Source organism: Perissodus microlepis, chromosome 19 (genome assembly GCF_051167445.1).
Source record: "Perissodus microlepis isolate ML-2025 ecotype Zambia chromosome 19, ASM5116744v1, whole genome shotgun sequence".
Lineage (NCBI taxonomy): Eukaryota > Metazoa > Chordata > Actinopteri > Cichliformes > Cichlidae > Perissodus > Perissodus microlepis.
Genome location: NC_140479.1, coordinates 8,190,389 through 8,209,481, shown reverse-complemented (window position 1 = coordinate 8,209,481; position 19,093 = coordinate 8,190,389). Strand labels below are relative to the sequence as shown.

The 19,093-nt window shown below is 44.9% G+C and overlaps 1 protein-coding gene across 3 annotated transcripts in view; it reads right to left on the bottom strand.

Moving 5' to 3' along the window:
* Window positions 1-19,093, bottom strand: part of LOC146365348 (uncharacterized) — a 46,315-nt gene that overhangs the window by 756 nt on the left and 26,466 nt on the right. For 2 of the 3 annotated variants that reach the window (XM_084914606.1, XM_084914608.1), the window contains 20 exons: window positions 16,312-17,567; window positions 13,892-14,949; window positions 8,223-13,435; window positions 7,125-7,163; window positions 6,932-7,050; window positions 6,538-6,715; window positions 6,284-6,423; window positions 5,746-5,872; window positions 5,405-5,440; window positions 4,642-4,796; window positions 4,292-4,418; window positions 4,035-4,180; window positions 2,862-2,988; window positions 2,751-2,777; window positions 2,537-2,649; window positions 2,053-2,185; window positions 1,832-1,971; window positions 1,292-1,415; window positions 860-1,018; window positions 57-219 (listed from right to left, as the gene is read on the bottom strand). In XM_084914606.1, coding sequence (XP_084770732.1) covers window positions 57-219; window positions 860-1,018; window positions 1,292-1,415; window positions 1,832-1,971; window positions 2,053-2,185; window positions 2,537-2,649; window positions 2,751-2,777; window positions 2,862-2,988; window positions 4,035-4,180; window positions 4,292-4,418; window positions 4,642-4,796; window positions 5,405-5,440; window positions 5,746-5,872; window positions 6,284-6,423; window positions 6,538-6,715; window positions 6,932-7,050; window positions 7,125-7,163; window positions 8,223-13,435; window positions 13,892-14,949; window positions 16,312-17,567 — 9,580 coding nt within the window. The remainder of the gene's footprint in view (window positions 1-56; window positions 220-859; window positions 1,019-1,291; window positions 1,416-1,831; window positions 1,972-2,052; window positions 2,186-2,536; window positions 2,650-2,750; window positions 2,778-2,861; window positions 2,989-4,034; window positions 4,181-4,291; window positions 4,419-4,641; window positions 4,797-5,404; window positions 5,441-5,745; window positions 5,873-6,283; window positions 6,424-6,537; window positions 6,716-6,931; window positions 7,051-7,124; window positions 7,164-8,222; window positions 13,436-13,891; window positions 14,950-16,311; window positions 17,568-19,093) is intronic. The other variant, XM_084914607.1, reaches the window with a different exon arrangement.

Below are 19,093 nucleotides of genomic sequence, written 5' to 3'. Positions count from 1 at the left end.
CAGCAAAGAAAAAAAAAGTAACGTGAACTGAAGGTGTAAAAATAGAGGTGTCTGACCTTTGACCTCCAGGATGAGGTCTGGTTTGAGGTTGCTGTGAACCACACCGTCCGGGCTGATGTTCCACAGCTGGCTATCTTTGCCTCGCTCGGGAGAAATGCAAATACGGCTGCCCACCATCATCACGCTGCCCGAGGACTCCAGGAAACAGTCCTCAACCACCTGAGGACGCAGAGGAGGAAGTGGTCAGCATTAACAAGGAAACAAGTTCATATTGAAAATGATTAAAATGAACTTGCTGAACATGCTCTACTCTCCCTCTGTAACATGAACCAGCAGGTGGGAAGGGGTGGAGGAAAAAGGCTCTTTCAATGGGAGACGCTGAGTTTTTACAAAGTGAGGAAGCAAAAAAGAGAAGAACCAACAAGTACAGAACAAAGAGACCCGAAAACATTTGAGACGCACCCTTAAACCCAAAGATTTATAAACAGAAGCAGAAGTAGGACGGATTATCAAACCATGTGCAGGTAAGTACGAGAAATTCAGAATTTAGCACCGAATTAAAAGCCCGAATCTAGCTGTACGTAGTGCTACCGTGGCTGTAGCTCAGGTGGTAGAGCAGGTCTCCTACTAATCTGCACGCCAAACATCCTTGGCATGCGGTCTGGGCAGGATACTAACGCCAAGATACTCCGATTGGAGTCTGGATGTGTGTGAATGTTGGAAGCACTTGCAGGGAATGAGCATGGAAAACGTGCTTGTGTGAATGAGGTTCAGAGTAAATAAGCTCATGTGAGAACCCGTCCAGCGCAGGATAAACGCACTGTGCAGCTGTCAGTTTCAGCAGTTTTCGCCAGCGTACCTTGCAGGTGAGATATCCATCCCGATAGAGCCACACCTGCTCCTCTCCCCCCGACTCCTCCACGGCCTGCACTCTCATCAGCTTGATGTCATCCAGCGTTCCCGTCAGAGACATCATGCATCCCGTCTCCCTGTTCCTCAGGCGGAAGTACATTGGTTTCTGTGTTAGGAGCAACAAGTACAAAATACAGATGTTAGTCACAGTGGACGTCAGGAAGAGATTCACGAAGCATCAGTCTGGCATTCGATGCAAAGACAAACACATTTAACATTTCTACTGAAATAAATAGAAGTCGCTCTCACTTAAAGAGGACCTACTCTGCCTCTCCTGTTCCTGTGGTAGATGTTCATGTTAAACATGACCAAAGTCTCAAATAACACCAATCCAAAAACATCTCAGGTGCTGGCGTTAAATGGGCCAGTCAGGACTTACCTGCAGTAATGGGCGGAGGGATCCAATCCGCTGAAAGCCGCTATGCTGAAATAAATCAGCCTCTTGGCTTGGTTGGAGGATCAGCTGTCGACCTCTGTAGTTACTGCCCTCATACAACACCCACCTGGAGACAGACGGACATCGTTTTAGCTCATTGTCAGCTCCCTGCAGTGGCTGTATTGCTCCAGCCAGGGGCCCCGTCACACAGTTTTAAAGCCTCCGGGTCACAGGAAGTGATGACTTTACACACAAAAGGCTGCTAATAAAATGTGTCCAATTATTTGGATGAAACAAAACATTCACTGGGCCGACTTATAATTCAAGTTCAGTACTTTGTGGTGAACTGCTGATTACTGTTATACGATAACAATATTTTCATTCACTGTTGCATAATTACGCTTCTATGACCAGGTGTGCAGACACACCTGAAAGGTCCATTCTGAACCAGAACCTGCTGCATATAAAACCTTGGTGCAGATGGCAGGTGTCTGTCACATTTATAAACCAGCAGAGGCTCAAACGTTCATCTCTGTCACTTACATTCCTCCGTCCACCACCAGGGAGCGTATGCGAGCATCCAGGCCGGCCTGATGCAGGTTCACAGCTTCATGCGTCAGCACCACCCTGCGACCTCTGCAGCCCACCTTCATGAACAGGGCGATGGACGGCAGAGAGAACTCCTGGAGGTTGAGAGCAGAGGGTTGAGTTCACACAGAGCACACAGAGGGCCGAAGACACGTCCAGGGAGAACAAACACTCACATGTCCTGCAGTCCGGATGGACCGGAAGCTCGAGTCTGAGGACAGGAAGCCCATGGCCTCTGTGCTGGGGTACTCCCCCTCCTCCAGGATGTACATGTTCTCCGTGAACTGGGATCCCTCATATGCCACCCAGCTGACAACAAATATGCAGTATATTGAATGAAGCCATGCAAAAATGTTACCTCGTGCAGCAGCATTTCTGACCCCTCATGACTTCATAAGTACAGACGATAACCACATGACATCAATTCCGATAAAAACACATTTGAAGTTTGATAAACTGCAACCAAATCAATTTTCCACCCACTCCAAGAGTCAATCTTTTTTTGTTTAACTAACTCTGAGCATTAAAATCAGAAGATAAGAGTTTAATTCCTGACGTAGAGGAACAGAAACAAACATTGTTCTATATGAGAACGTCTTACAGGAGAGTACTCTGAAAAGGACAAAGATTCCCTAAAACAGGCTTGTGGTGGTTGTCTACCTGCCAGCCAGCACCTTACAGGACCTGGGTGTGAAGTCTTCATCCAGAGCTGCCGCGCTGTCCTCCAGACACACCAGCCGTCCCTGGAAGTGCTCCTCGGAGTAGAGCTGGACCTGTAACACATCCAAACAGCCTCAGCGACCCAGCAGCACACACTAACAGAGACTCCTCATCATTTCTGATTGATGCTGAGCTGCACACGAACGAGCGATACCTTGAATTTTGTGGTTCCCATGCTGTCCTGCAGAACAAACAGAGCTGTTAGAGATGCACCTTTTATGACGTTAAGCCTTTGTGTGATTAACGGATGCTGATGGTTTCTTACGTGGAAGACGGGCTGTATGGATGCGATCCTGAAGTTCTGAGCTCCCCAGTCCTCCGGGTTTGCGTACATGCCTTTCTCCAGGACGTAGAGTTCTCCGCTGAACCCAGGCTTCTCAAAGGCCACCCACCTGCAACGACAACCAGCTAAGAAATGAAACCACAGCCTCCATGTTTTCATCTGCATCACAAGCTCTGCAGTGAATCCTGTAACCGCGAGAAGCACACGAGCCACCATTTACCCACTCATTACATGGATGAAGTTTATGTTTAGGATACTTTTACAGGGATGTCTGCTGAAACTGGAAACCACCTAACTCCAAAGAAACCAAAACAAAAAGCCATTGTTGCTCTAAAATCAAGGAAGTGCTTGCAAACAGCACATCTTCAGGTTTCTCTGAATAATGACTTGAGCTGCAGCATTATCTGTATAAACAGGCCGAGTCCTCGTCTCAGAGGCTGTAAAATGACAGGCGAGGCCGTCGCAGAGCTAACAGCAGAGTGTTGGGCAAACAAATCCAACCAGCTCTGAAAACCAACAAAGAAATCTTCCCTGTAAAAACTAACAGACTTGCTTTAGTGTTTTTTAGCCCTGTATCGCACGAGTATGAAATATTTAATCAGCGCTGGCACATCTCAACGATCAGCTGGAGAGAAACTGTGGGAGTGGTTTGGGTGAACTGGCCCTTTAAGGTGTTGGAAAAAAAGAAACCCACAGATATTCATTACTGATTATCAGCACATGACCACACTACTTTTATCTTCAGTTCAATTTGATTCCATTTATTTATGTATCACTAAAGTTATTAAGTTATCACTAGAGTTATTTATGCATCACTAAATCACAACAACAGTCACCTACAGTGCTTTATACTGTAATCACGAACTCATGAACTCTGAACTTTCATAGCCTACGAGTTGCCTCTAACGCCCTCTGATAGTAACTAAACTCTGTTTTTGTAAAGCTCCGCCCTCGGGAAGCTTCCTTTCATCAATTCCATGAATGGATCCGTTTCACAGGCTCGTCCGTAATTCATCCTCTGAGGCTGTAGGCGTGTATGTTTGCGTGCGCTGTGATAAAACACTGTAACGTGAGAAGCACACGCCCGAAACCTGAGAGAGAGAACATGAGTTTGAGCTTTGTGTTCATTTCTTTCTTCTTGTGTGTCTGACTTACACTCCACCGGTGACATCGACAGACTGGGTCTTTGCACCGTGGCCGGTCTCCTCCAGGTTGACGACGGGTCCCAGCAGGTTGGTGCTGAGGCTCCGCTCACCGAAGTCCTGCTCGCTGAACAGCTTAACGTGCGGGGACAGGAAGTCCTGACGAAGAAGGCGACACAGACAAAAAGTTTAAAAAAGAGAAATCGCTGCATCAGATGGAAACGCGCTCCAACCAGGAGCCTGCGGGTTAGCGTCTCAGGTGATACGTACTGCGATTACAGGCCGAAGTGACTGCAGCCCGTCCTCAGATCCCCCCCAGTGGCTGCAGTGAGGGTACTCCCCCTCCTCCAGGATGTACTGCTGGCCTTCAAAGTCTGCCTCCTGGTAGCCCACCCAGCTTCAACGTTGATACAAAGACACATTACAGACCTGAGGGCATTTTTCCAACTGATATTTGTAGCAGTAAAGCCTTTTAAAGATCCCTGTTTAAAGTGCACTGTGCAGCTTTTCCATGTGTTCGATGCGCAACACGACTGTAACCTGACAAAGTGAGCCAGCTTCTAAGGATGTGACATTTAGGATTTGGAATGATGATGATGGTGCCCCTGATAAATACTCACAGGCCGCCGAGGATCTTCAGAGACCCGACTGCACACAGCGTCTTCTTGTTCACAGCAGGTTCGTCGGATTCTTCGTCCGGCTCTTGTACATTGTAGATGTCGCTGTGAACCTCTAAACACTCGCCGTCAAAGTTGGGCTTCTCGTACAGTAAGGCCTGCACGACAGACACACAAGCAGGAGTTTTTACCTCTGTGTGTTTTTAGCCCACTCCTGCCTGAAGGTACAATCCCATTCATTCCACAGATTAGTAGAGTAACATATTTCACATCCGTCAGTGGAAGCAGGCTAAAGTTCAGGTTGTAGGCTTGGAGCAGTCAGCGTACAAGGAGCCGATGGGGGAAAATGCCTGAGCATGCTCGTTACAGGAGGTCTTTCTTTGGCCTGTTCCTAAAGGTATCGCTACTAAACTCGTAGGAAAAGAAAGAAATGTTGGGGAAACATGATGTGAAGACATCATTGGACTATTTTTTGGTGTTTTTTCATATTCACATTCTCCTTCAACCAACAGCTTCACAGGAATTCAGCCTCATCTCAACCACAGTGAGATCTGTAACAGGAAATTCATCCTTTTTCCTTTGAATTGTTCCCCAGGCCACTGAATCTGAGCCAAGTCATCAAACATAATGAATCGTGTCAGGCAAACATGTCTGGACTGAACTAAACTCGTCACTTTAGGTCCGACTGAGATTCTCCGAGATTCTCAGGAAACACAGCTGATGTGTGCAGCAGGTATTTACAGATGTGACGTAGAACAGAACAAACCTTGACTTCATTGGGACGCTCCACTTTTATCGGCCCCTGTAATAAAGACACTCTATCAGACTCAGGTAACTCGAAGAATTACAGTAAAGTGCAAACGTTCACAGGTCAGCCACAACATTAGAACCACCTGTGCTAACTGAGATTAAACATTGTTCTATGACTAAAATAAACACAGCGATGTTTCTGCTAACAGATGATTTTCTGACCTTTTGGGTTTGAAATCAAGTTTGCTTCCTGATGTATCCGACCCTGACACACGCCACTGTAATAAACTTCACTGGTTTTAATGTTGTGGCTGATCAGACTGCATAGCATCATATTGTGTATTTCCTTTACTGTACCATTCGGAGGGGTCGGAGCGAGCCTACGAAGGGCTCAGGGAAGCCCCAGGCCTCCGGGCAGGGATACTCTCCCACCTCCAGCACGCCCACGAACCCTCCAAACCCTGGATCGGTGTACACCAGCCAGCTGCAGACAGACACGAGACGGGGAGGAAAGCTGAGCAGGATTTCAACATTTAAGGGTTACTTTCCTGAAAGAAAACGTTAATCTTTGACATAATGGAGGGAATAATGAGCACTCTCACTACTCCCTCCACCCATCAGGAATCTGCTGCAGTTAACTGGGACAACCACAAGCTCCGGCCTGCCGCTTGCATTCCTTCACACACAGAACTCGGATGGATGATTTCCCATCAAACTTTATCTTTCTGTGCTCTTGAACCTCCACAGCGTTCCTGCTCCGGTTCAGACATCATAACTAATAACGTAAACAAATTAAAACATATTCTTTTTCTGGCATTTAATCTCAGATTTGTAATGAGCCTGTACCACCAACAACAGCAAATTCCCATTTAAGGACATTTAAGTCTCCACTTACACTCCAGAATGGACCTTAATGGAGCCGGTGGTCTGTGGGATGCCATAGGAGCTGACCTCTACGGTGTCGTCAAAGTAGGACGCCATCCTGCCCAAGCCGTTCACCTCTGAGAACAGGTCAATCTGGGGCATGCTGTAGTCCTATGAAACACACAAAAATAACACTGTGTGAGAGCTTTGACAGTTCATTTCTTTATTTACAATAAGCCTGGAAAACTGAGCTTTTTGAATCAGGTTAAATGAAACCCAACTCACCCTCACTGCCAGTCGAATGGAGCCGATGACCACAGGCGCTGTGGGAATAGGTTCACCTATCTCATCTAGCGTTGCAGGCCTTTCCTCCTCTGCCCAGACATTCACGATGCCATCTGTAGGACCTTCTTCCAGAGCGATGATACGGCCCTGGAAACCAGGCTTCTCATACAGGACCCAGCTAAAGAGACACAATCACGTAATTCTACACTTTTCACAGAACAAGCACCGAAGATTTCAGAGGACAGTTCAGTCACATCACCTGGATAAGTTAAAATGTGCTGCTACGTTACAATGGTAAAGTTTGTTTGGGGTTAAATCAAAACGGAGTGTTTTTCCATTAACTATGTCCACGTGTGATCATCACACTGAAGCGTGGATGCATGCTAACGCGTACCATCCTCTGATGACTCTGACTGATATGATGGGGGACAGCTTCATGGTGGTGGCATCTTCTACATCAGAGTAGAGCTCAAAGGCCTCTCCTCCAAACTGAGCATGCTCGTGTATGAGGATCTAGATCAAAACAGACATGTCACTGGAATCCATCATTAGAAATTCAATCTATGTTTAGATATACACTGCAGTACCTTTCCAGGCCTTTTGTGGAACCCTCTTACTGCAGGAATCTGCAAGAAGAGTTGGAAAAGATTTAGGTTACGAACTTAAAGCTGAATTTTAAATATTACTTAGAGTGGTCGTCTGAACTGAGTGCGTCCTGATGGCCCCGGCCATGTGAGTCGAATGCTTTTTTATTCTAGAACCGTTTTGTCTGTATGACCTCAGTAAACACGTTGCTGACACCTCTAGTTTTTAGTTTTAAGGCAGTCGTTCGTTTCCACGTCAGGTTTGGGACGGTAGTCCTCCTTATTTTAACCCTGGTTACCCTGGAGTAACCTGCTGTCAGTTACCTGAGTGCTCACACAGCAACTTTAAGTATTCATTCATTACTTTTAGTAAAGTCCCATTCATTTAACAGTTACAGTTACAATAATACTTTTACTCTTTCTTTCCCTAGTTTAGGTTTTATTTTAGACTTGCTAACAGGAGCAGTGCATGCTAAGAGACGTCAACAGAAATAAAAGATGTAAACGTGCTACATTTTTAGCAAGATTAGTATTTAACATCCACAGATGGGGCACATGAGAGTATACAATATTAAAGACACAGAGTGTAAAGTGTACTCTTAGCAGTCTGTTAAAGTTACTGTTAGTTTGGTATTTTAATCATCTGTGCAGTAAATGTTTTTGCCTCATTTTGTTCTACCTTAAAGTCAACAGCTAATATTAATTTGTTTTGATCAGTTTCCAGTGCTCCTGTTTCCTCTCGTGCCCGCGGCAGAGAAACAAACAGTGTGATTATTTAAAGACACATTTCTTTTTATAGGTCTGCTTTATTTGCCTGTAGATGCAAATACTTCATCTCAGCCTGGAGCCGATCTTGGAAGAAACTTCCTGTGAGAATTCCACATTGAGGACACGTTCATCTTTCCTGTCCTTACTTGTAAATGATTCACAGTTTGGTTGCAACAGCATCACATAACAGTGTGAAGGTGGGGCGTGTGTGGCCATGGATATAAACTAGGAACTTATGAGTGCTTTGCAGATTTTCTTAGCTGATTAAAACCCATTCAGGCTTTGAGAATCCTTCCTGCTAACAGGCAAAGATATTTAAAGTCTCGTGCCTACCTTTGGCTTTGAAGTCGTCTTTTGAAATCCATTTGGAGGGCGCTGCTGTATGTAGTTGGTGATTGGAGGAAGTTCTTCAGGGCTCTTCAGGTTCAGATCCACTTTAGATAGACCTGCTATCAGGTCCTGGTCCATAGCGATGCTCTCCTTTGTATTCTGGTTAGCTTGAATTGTCTGCGCTGTGGAGGTCTCGGTTTCTTTTTTGTTCTTCTTCAGTAATTTCTCTAAATGTTCAGGCAGCTTTATGTCAGAGAACGAGGGCAGCACAAGAGGAGGAGGAGAGGAGGAGCTAAAGACTGACTCACTAACTCTTCCTGTACCACCTCCTGTGACCGGGCTTTGATCTACGCCCGTCCCACCCATGTGTGTGGCCTCAGGCTTTGATGAATCAGCAGCTTCCACGTTTCTGAGTGAGGGCATGCCCTGCTGCTGGTCAGAGGAAGGTGTGCTATTTGAGGCAGAGGAAACTTCCTCTGTACTCTTCCTGGTGGAACGAGTGGTAAGTAAGCTGGAGAGGATGGAAATCTTATTAAGTCTTGACGTAAGCTTCACAGGCTCTTCTCCATTGTCTTGCCCCTCTTTTCCTGCTTCAGCTTTGGCCCCCTCCTGGAGTGCAGATTTACCTTCAACCTCATCAAGTGTTTTTTCTTGCTGTTCAGGAGTGGGTGTGGCATTGTTTTCCAGAGTTTGCCCCTTCCTTTGATTTCCCTTTTGTTTAAGAATTGTCGTAGGTAAAAGGTCAATAAAGGTTCGTCCATTTTTCCTTAAGCCAAACTGGAATTCCTCAGGATCGAACGTTTTCTCGAAGTGGTCCTCCTTAATGGACGGCAAGACAAAATGTGGAGGTTGAGACTTTTTATGAACATGCTTCTTTGGAGGCAGTGCGAAAGGCATCCCACCTTCCTTAATGTTCCTGATAAAATCATCGGCATCAAGAGGGTCATCCACACTAGCAGACGTGTTAAATCTTCTTTTGTGGACCCTTCTCTTCTGATGAGATTCCACATCTAACCAGCTGGAAGGAAAGTCTGCATTTGATTGCAGACTTGGGGATGAAGTGGATGATTTCTCTGCAGTCTGTAGTGCTTTTTTGAAAGCACTACCTAGAACATCTGTTTCTCTTTTTTCTTTTGTGTCTTTGTCCTTCAGGAACACCTCGCTGGAACCAACAGTGGGTGATTCTTTCTTGGCATTCATCTTTGAAGCCTTTAGTTTCTCATCCACGCCAACAACCTCTTTAATGAGGTTTTTCTGTTCCTGTTTGCCAGCTGCTTTTCCAGCCATGGAAACACTTGATGTTACAGTTAATTCAGCATCTTTAGTTGTTTTCTTCAGATCCTTTGTTGCTACAGCCTTTGATTTCGGTTCCTGGTTAGTACCTGGAGCTGTGTGAGGTTCAGTAATTGTCTCTGGTTTCTTTATTTGCACAACTTTGACAGGTGTGCTCTTCTGGTCCTTTTGACTGCTAATTTCATTGTTAGCCTTTTCATTTTCCAAACTCTCTGCTGATGAGATCTTGGAGTCAGGACTCCCTTTATTTTCCACAGAACCCTGAGTTTTTCTTTCCATGTCATCTGTAGATTCTGTCTTTGCAGTCTCTGGTCCCTGTTGTAGACCAGGTTGAGCTTCAGTCTTATTTACTGAGCTTTCTGCAAATGAATTCTTTTTAGCTCCATCAGCATCCTTTAGGCCTCTATTTTGGCTTTCTGTTGCTTCCTGTGGAGATTCTGATTTTAGAACAGATGCTTGACTTGTGGATTCTGCTGATTTGTCACCCTCTTGTTTTGTTATGTTAACGGTTACAGGAGCCTGGATCTGCTGGTTGCTAACATCATTATTAGCATTTGGAATTGACGCAAGTTTTACTTCAGTCTTTTCATTGGCACCTTCAGCACTAGAGCCACCCGAGGTCAGTTCTTGGGTTGCATCTGTATTTTGGATCTCTGTCTTCTGCTGACTTTCAGCTCTGACTGTCTCTGGTTTCTGTTTAACTTTATGATCTTGAATTTCAGATGTGGTTGAGCTCGCTTCCTCTACAGGCTTCAAATCCTGTTGGATTCCAGCATCACTATGAGGCTGAATAGCTTCAGTCTTATTTACTGAGCTTTCTGCTAATGAATCCTTGGTGTCACCTTTCTCTTCAGCTTCATCAGCATCCTTTAGGTCTTGATTTTGGCTTTCTGTTGCCTCCTGCAGAGATTCTGCTTTTAGAGCAGATGTTGGACTTGTGGATTCTGCTGATTTGTCACTCTCTTGTTTCGTTATGCACCCATCTTGGTTGTTAAGGGTTACAGGAGCCTGGACCTGCTGTTTGCTAACATCATTATCAGCATTTGCAGTTGATGCAACTTTGACTTCGGTTTTTTCATTAGTATCGTCAGCACTAGAGCCACCTGAGGTCAGTTCTTGGGTTGCATCTGTATTTTGGATCTCTGTTGTCTTAACCTGAACTTCTGCTCTGACCGTCTCTGGTTTCTGTTCAGATTCATAAAGTTTAGATTCAGTCAGTTCCTCTTTGTTGTCAACTTCAACCTTTACAGACTTCAGGTCCTGTTGGATTCCAGCATCACTGTTAGTACCCAAAGTTCTTGGCTTGTTCACCAAGCTTTCTGCTGATGAATCCTTGGTCTCATTCTTGTCTTTAGGTTCAACACAGACAACCTTTAGGTCTTGAATCTGGATTTCTGCCTGCACGACAGACTCTGGTTGTACTATTCCCACTCGCTTTTTCAGATCAGATTTTAGACCAGATTTGTTACTATCCTTGTTTTCTGTCTTTTCTTTGGTTTTTGAACCTGTTGATTGGTTCATCTCTGGTTTGGGAACATTTCCATCTTGGTCAGTCTGTTGTTTGCTAACACTATTAGCATTCATATCTCCCATCTCCTTTTTCGGGCTTTCTACTGATGAATCACTGACTTCTGTCTTTTCTCTGGTACCTTCTGTACTAGTGTTTACTGAGATCAGTTCTTGAACTATCACCTTTTCTTGGCTCTCCACTGTCTTCTCTTGAACCGATTTTTCTTGGGCTGGTTTTGTTATACTTTCACCTTGAAGTTCAACTTCATTATCTGCAGTCACTGCATCATTCCCCAGACTGTCCACTGACAGGTCACTGGTTTTGGTTTTTTCTTTGGTGTGTTCAGTACTTAGAGAGGTCTGGTCTTGAATAACATCCATATTCGGGCTCTTCAGCATCTTCTCCTGACCTCCAGTTTTTACCATTTCTGGTTTCTGGTCTAATTTATCATCTGGATCTTTGACTGGTTTTGTTATGTCCTTATCCAGGTCTCCAACAATTATGGACTTTTGGTCTTCCTGGATGTTAGATTTAATGTCAGCATTCACAGCTTCAGTCCCACTCACCAAGCTATGCTTTGACAAATCCTCTGTAGCTTCAGTGCTGGCACCTTTTACTTCTTTAGTTGTATCTGATTTTAAAATATGTTTTTCTGATGTCTTCTTTGAGGCTTTCACCTCTGCAAGGTCCTGATTTAGATTAGCCTTTGTTGTAATGTCCTCACCTTGGTCTTTAGCAGCGGCCGCCTTCTTGTTTTCTTGAGTCACATTCAATAAAATCTTCTTTTCTTTATCAGCTTCAGCATCGAACGTGTTCATGTCTTTTACTTCTGGAGTTCGTTTTCCTTTCACATCTCTGTCACGTTTGTCGTCCAGACTTGTGTCTTCACCTCCGACTTCCTCATTTTTTGTCAGAAGCAGTTTGGATTCATTTTTCACTTCTGATGCTTTTGTTTTCTCACCGCTGCTCTCTTTGTTTTCTTTCAAAGGCATCTCAGACTGCCGTTTTGTAGTTTCATGGAGTATTTCTTGCTCCTCCCTCGTTTGTTCTTTCAGAGCGTTTGTAACCCCTGTCTGTGTTTCTTCCTTGGATTCAGCTGATAAACCTCTGTCCTCTGATGACAGATGTGCTGATTTCTCTGAATTTGTAATGGCTCTCTCTGTGGTTATGCCCTTGAGCGCCTCTTTGCAACTATTCTGTGACTCAGTGCTTTCCACTGCTGTGTCACTGAGCGTTTCATTTGGTTTTGAGCCTTTCCCTTCAGATCCTCCTGCGAGTAAAAGAGCCTCTTTGTGCAACTGATTTTCAACATTCTTGGACAATTCACCAACAGTCACAGCCTCTGTTTGAATGCCCAAGCTCTCTGCTGGTTTCCTGCCACCCTCCTCTTTGCTTTTCTCCTCTACTTCAACATCTTTTGCTAAGGCCCTGTTTAATGTCAGGGACGTGTCCCTATCGTTTGTTAATTGATCCTCCCTTGATAAATCCTTTTGCTGCTCTGTATTGGCTGGTTTAGACTGATCTGAGTCATCCTTTGACATCAGTTTAGCAGGAAAACTGCTGCTGTTTATCTTTTGCTTGGAAGTGAATGCATTTATTTTATTAGCAGGAATACGTCCACGTATCTCCCTTTGAACGCTGTCACCCTCAGCGGGTTTGCTTGGCATGTCAGCTTCATCTTCAGGAGCTTGTTTTGTGTCGTGAGTTCGTGGTGCCGTGTTTTTATTCACGTTTCCTGTTAGCTTCAGTGTTTTCAGTGACGGGGATTTCGGTTCTCGTGTTGTGTTTTTATTTTGAATAACAGACACAGTTTCCGCTCGACTTCCATCAGTAACTTGAGACGGAATTGCTTTGTCGATCTCGCAGCTCGACTGCACCTCGGCTCCTGTGTCCGGAGCACTTTCTGTAATAACTGCATCGCTGTTTTGCAACCGCTGGATGTTTGAAATGTCTTCAGTTGCTGTACTGGTTCCGATCTCTTTTTCTTTCACTTTGGTTTCATCGGTGTGTTTTATAATACATTCCTCTCCCTCCAACTTGAATTTAAATACGTCTTTACTGTCACGCTCATTCGCCGTGACGCTTTCAGGTGCTTTTACATCCGTCTCTGTCGATGTGTTGTGATTTGAGTCCTCAGAATTCCCACTTTGGGAACGTTGTCTGGGTTTTAGTTTATTGGAGCTTCTCTGGCCTCTTGTGGGAAGTTTGCTCACAGACGACGAAGTCTCAGGTGAATCTTTTGCAGGCATTTTTTGGTGTTGTTTGATGTTTTCGTTCCATTTAAAGATTCTTGATGAGACAGTTTTCTCTTGTTTGGTGGGAGGTGGAGAGATGCTGGAGGTCGGAGTATCGCTCTCCCCATGGATTCTTTTAGAAAAGGTTTTGGGTGGTTTCACTGGTGGGACACTTCCTGCTGGGAAAAACAAAAAACACAGACAAACAGGAAATTATGGATCTTATGATGGAGCAGAGACACCGCCAAAATAAAAAATAAACAGGTTAAAATATTAGGAGTAAATACCAGTAACTGTATCAGAGCTTTACAGTGATATTTATTGTGATATCTATCTGATTGATATCTATTATTAACTTTATATGTTTTATTTGATTGCATTTTATTGGCAATTATTCCATATTTAGGCAACTGTTTTTCAGATAATAATAACCTAAATATTTGGTGTTTTTCTGCAGAAACATCTGCAAACCAGATGTTTGTCCAGATCCAACAGATGAAAAACAGTCTGTATTTTCATCAAGATCTCTGTATGAAACCCCGCTTGTTCATTTTAGTTGCCCCTGGGTTTCATATGTCCTCCTTCACCCCCCCTCATGTCGCCTGGTCCGACATGCTGTATTCGAGCTTTCTTACCTTTCTTCAGACTTTCGGGTAGCGGTGGCGGCGTCTCACTCCCAGGACTCTCGTCAGCTGTTGCATCTTTCTGCTCTCGACTTGTCTTCTGGACTGTTTTAGGTCTGTCCGAGTCCATCTGACCCGATGAAACCCTTCTATGGGTTATATCAACCTTCTTTCTCATCAGAGATGAAACGGGCAGCCGGCTCTCCACATCGTTCTGCTGCTGTGTTTTTTTGACGTTTGGACTTTCCCCGTGTGGTGGGTGTCCACTTTTACTGCTTCTCTCCTCATTTTCCACATCATTTAGCAAGTTCAAAGACTCAAAGTCCTCATCTGATTTGTCCTTACTGAGTTTTGTTCCGGTCCTAGTTTTCGTAGGAGAAATGTTCCCCGACACCGATTTTCCTTCTTTGGTTTCCTCAAAGCTTGGTTTCCTTCCAGGTCTGGCTGCAGTTGTTGGAGATTTCAGAGTCTCTTTGGTCCTAGGTTGTTTTTGTAGTTTGGGCCCTGAGGTGTCCGGCGCCGATGTCTTATCTGGTGTCACTGGCGATTTCACGTCTGCGTCTGATGTTGATCTTTTGGGGATTTTAGACTTTGAACCTGCAGCACCGGAGGGAGCGCGGGTTTGGTCTTTTAGTGCTGGCAACATAACAACGGCTCCGTCTCTTTGCGTTGGATTATTACTGGAACTTTCCACTTTTGTGCCCTCCGTGGAGCTCTTTGCCTTTGTTGGGACATTCTTGGCCTTGTTTCCAGCTGCAGAGGTCGGGGTCTTTGTTCCACTCGCCGTGGTATGCCGGCTTTCTGCTGCTCCTTTAACTCCTCGTTTCTGGGCAGCAGCCTGGTCGGCTGCTTGGCCTCTCGCCGCTGGTTCTGCAGCTGCTGGCTTCTTTTTGTACATGTCTGACGCTGCAGAAGTGTCATCGAAGTCTGAGGCCTCCAAGTCTGTTTTACCTTTAACTATGGCTTCCGGAGTAATTGCCTCAGAGGGTGAAGACTCGTCTTCTGGTGTGGGCCGATCGAGGGTTGTGTCCTTAAAATCAGCATCATTGTTGTTTTGGAGGATCAGCCGTCTGTCAGAAAACACAGAGAAAATATTTAATGACAGCTCTAGACACACTTTATGTATCCACACAAGTAGATAGATCCTACACTGTGAAAACCACCGAGTGTTATAGCAAAATAGATTCTGGCTTTGTAATACTTTGTTGCATAAATGATAAAAAAAAAAGGTTTGAAAAATAATTAAATGCAGCATATTTAGACCATCATTTGTGCCTTAGGAGGCCATTAAGATAAAATATCCTGGCCTAATTTTTGGCTTAATTTATGGCTAAATATCCAGAGAAGGAAAAGATATCCTGGATATTACAGCCCCCCAGTGAAGTCACTGTTACAACTTGAATCCTCAGGGTCCTCAGATAGCTAATGCTAGCACTATTACAGTGAAGCACGAGTCCAAAGAAGAGTTTACTGCCAACTGGCTCCAAATCCACAGATCCAACGAGCTGCTGATGCAACAGAGAAAGAACAAAGCAGCCATGAAGCAGAGAAAAGAAAAATAGCAAAAATTACAGCAACACAAGACGAGGACAAAGGAAGACCTGGAGCTGAGCTCACAAGCCCTTCTCCCCTCCCAGAGTGGGTAAATCCACCTGACTGTCCAATACATGGATGGAATTTCTGAGCCTGACTGAGCTTCCACTTTTAAGACAGCAAATAAGAAAACTACTTTTAAAACTCTGTGTTGTCCTTAAAATTATAAATCAGACACTTAGCAGGGAGATTTCGGCCGAACATCAGAGCAGGGGCTGTAAATGCCAAATGTTTTCCTCAGTTTACACCTGCACAACACGACCAAAGGGAAAAACTGCATCTGCGAGTCTTCATGTGAAAGGTCACATGTTGTAGTGTTTTCTGACCTGATTAAGTTCAAATATCACTCAAACATTTTGTGTCTCATCTCTAATCATGCCATAAAAATGCTTCACACATGCAGTTTCCACTGTTCTCCTGCACGATGACGGTAAACCTGGATGAACTGTGCCGTCTGTAAAACCACCTGCAGAATCAACCGTGTGTAGAAACTTTAAGCACTCCTCCCGAGGCTGAGCGTTTCCACGGCATCCTGAGGTCAAACATGAGAGCTGCTGGTTGTAATGACTAACTGGAGGTAGTGAATGAACACAGAACAGCTGACCTACATTTGATAAATCCAGTAAAGTGTCAGAAGCTTAAAGAAGGTGTTTCTGAGTGGCTGGATGTTGGGTGGATGAATATTTCAGCGCCTCCCTGCAGGTTTTAGCCCCATTGTTCAGCTCTGGCACAAAGCACCATGGGAACTCAGAGCTCGGGTTGCATGCAGGCTGAGCTCTGTTTCTCTGGATCAAAGAGGCTGTAAAAGCAGAGGAAAATGAAAACAGACAGACACTCACGGTTTCGCCTCTGTTGTGTTTGAGCTTTTTGAAGTTGAGCCTTCGTCCACGCTCGGCTCGGGGCCGGTGTGCACCTCGGCAACAGCTTTGCTCTTCGAAGGCAGACTCACAGTCCTGCGTGTGACCCGGCTTGATCTCGTCCGGTGTCGCTCCTGAACCGGAGGAGAACTCCTTGTTGAGTCTGTGTCCGGCCCCTCCGGCTGCTCCGTGGGGGTCTGAACCTCCCCCATAGTCTGTGACAGGGAGGAGAGTGAATGTGGCAGGCTGCCACTGAGCGGAGGAGTCTCTGAGGGGGTGGGAGGGCTCTCTGGTGCTCCCTCATTCTCTGAGTCGTCCTCTGGAATTACTGTGACAGGTACGGCCAAAAGAGGAGGCGAGTCTGCTCTAAAGCCCTCCTCCTTTTTCATTACATCCCTTTCTTTCTCCCACTCCACCTCCTCCTCTCCCAGGTGTGTCTCCACCCATATGGCTTTGTGGAACAGGACAGGAGACTCGCCTCGGGGTTTTTCCTCTCTTGTGGTTGCACTTTCCCCCGAGAGGCTGCTGGTGGATATTCGAGTGCTCGTCCTGGGTCCTCCTGAGTTTTCCCTCTTCAGGTCCGGAGGCTTTCCCTCCTGTTTGAACAAAGTTATTCCTCTCAGCGCCGTGCTGTGGCTCTTCTCTCCAACCTTCACCGATGCTTTCTTTGATGCTAAGCTTATGGAGGTTAGGTTAGGAGACTTTGGGGACTCCACAGCCTTGGAAAGTGGGATCTGAAGTGACATCAGTGTGGTCGGGCTGATGATCTCATCCTTACTGCTGCTCTCTGGTCTCTTCAGTACTTTTTGTTCCAAATTCACCTGCAGCCGTTTGCTCACTTCCTCCACCACGGATTCAGCGAAGCCCACTTCTGACTTCAAACCGGGATTTGGATCTGGCTCGGTGGCAGATGCAGGGTCTGTGGAAGTCATGATTGCATCCAGCTCCTTCACGCTGCTTCTCCCGGTGCTGTTACTGTCTGCAAACGGTATGTCTGCCTCTACTGTGACCTGCGAGGCCCTGCTGGAGGCGCTCCGGCTGGAGCTCTGGCTCACAGTGTCGCTGTGCTCAGCATTTAACCCATTTTCTGGCTCAGATTGGGGCGAATGTGGAGACAAGGGGGATGCCGCGGAGCTGTCGGTGGAGGTGCTCGAATGATTCCGGCTGCTGCTCTTCTTCCTCTTGGAGCTGAAGAAGTTGGTGAGACGGCCGAACATGGATTTCTTCTCCTCCGAACTCTAAAAAGAAAAGAGGACAGGCAGGAAAGATGAACACTGAGATGTAAGACTGCATTAATAATGAAATGTGCACAAAAACAACCTGGTGTACTTCCTCTGAGGTTGAGCTGCATCGTGCGCTCTGCCTGTCCTGGACTGTTTCTTTTTCCACTTTCCACAAACACACAGTCTGGGCCTAAAGTTATCCCACCACCATCACCTCATTTTTCCTTTTCATCTATTTTTATACATTTGAATCATTTTTGAAGTTCAAGGAAATCCCCTGAAAACAGATCCTGTTATATAATCAGAGCCAAGAAAAAGAAAGAACAGTCTGCAGGTTATTTGGCTCCAAGTAAAAACTGAAGCTTTAAATGTTTGTTGATCCTCATCAGGCAAACTGAGAAGACAAGAAGGAGCGAGTGTTTGTCAGAAGCTCCAACTAATCCAAATCACCGTCACCTGCTGAGCAGCAGGAACTGCAACATGGCAGCCAGAGAGGAGGCGGCGACGGGGAAACATCATCAAAAACAAACAGCAGCCATTCATCGGAAATAAATGTAAAGTAACTGTCGCAGCAGGATTAACAGTAAAAGACTGAGTTTGATATTTCTGCAGAAGCACTAAACCCATAATTACACTCTGAGCTTTTGACTTTCTCTACATGATTACATGCAATTAGACTTTAAATGTATTTCTGTATTTTTCCCGTGTGAGAACACTGATGGATGTGTTTGTTCATACGTGTGTGTATAAAAATCGAACAGCCGATTCTTTCATCCTGATGCTTTAATAAGTGAAAATCAGACTCTGATTCATCTCTCAGTCGAGCTGAGATGAGACGGCTTTTCTGTAGAAATGAAAACTGGCAGGTGCCTTCATCGACATACATTTGAGTCACAGACGAGAATACCTGAAAGATTTTCTAGATAAATATTCTTTCTCACTTAGTCAGAAACGCAAATCGTTGGAATTTACCTTCCTTTAAAAGGTGCGACTGCAATCAATAAGAGTTCTTTCAATTTCAGCTGAAAACATGTTTTATAATTTGGACAGAATATGATCCTGATACACAAACGCAGGTAAAAACAGATCTTTCATAAACTAACTGGTTTTAAGCAGCCAGTTATCCCACATGAGCTTTGAAGGTTTGCCCAAAATGTAGAAACTAAAATCATCAGCTGAAACGTTTCAGATTTGGTTGATCTTATCAGCTTCATTTACTCACAAACACATGGATGGACTGGCTGAGTGACTCTGAACAGGAGCAGCTCTCTGTGTAATGTGAGGTAAGCTGTACAGTCAGCATGGCCACGCTGTGAACACAAGCTCTTATAACAGCTTATCGTTACCTCACTTTCATTTTTCACTCATACTCATGTTTAAAACAGCATTTTGTTACATTTTAACCACCTGACCTCCTTTACTTTGGATATTTGTTCTATTTTGAGCTTATTTACTTTGCTTATACCAAAAGTCGGGAAATATGGGAATGTCAAACAAAAGCAGTAGCATCGTTAAAGCAAATCCTCTCTTAAAATCTTTAT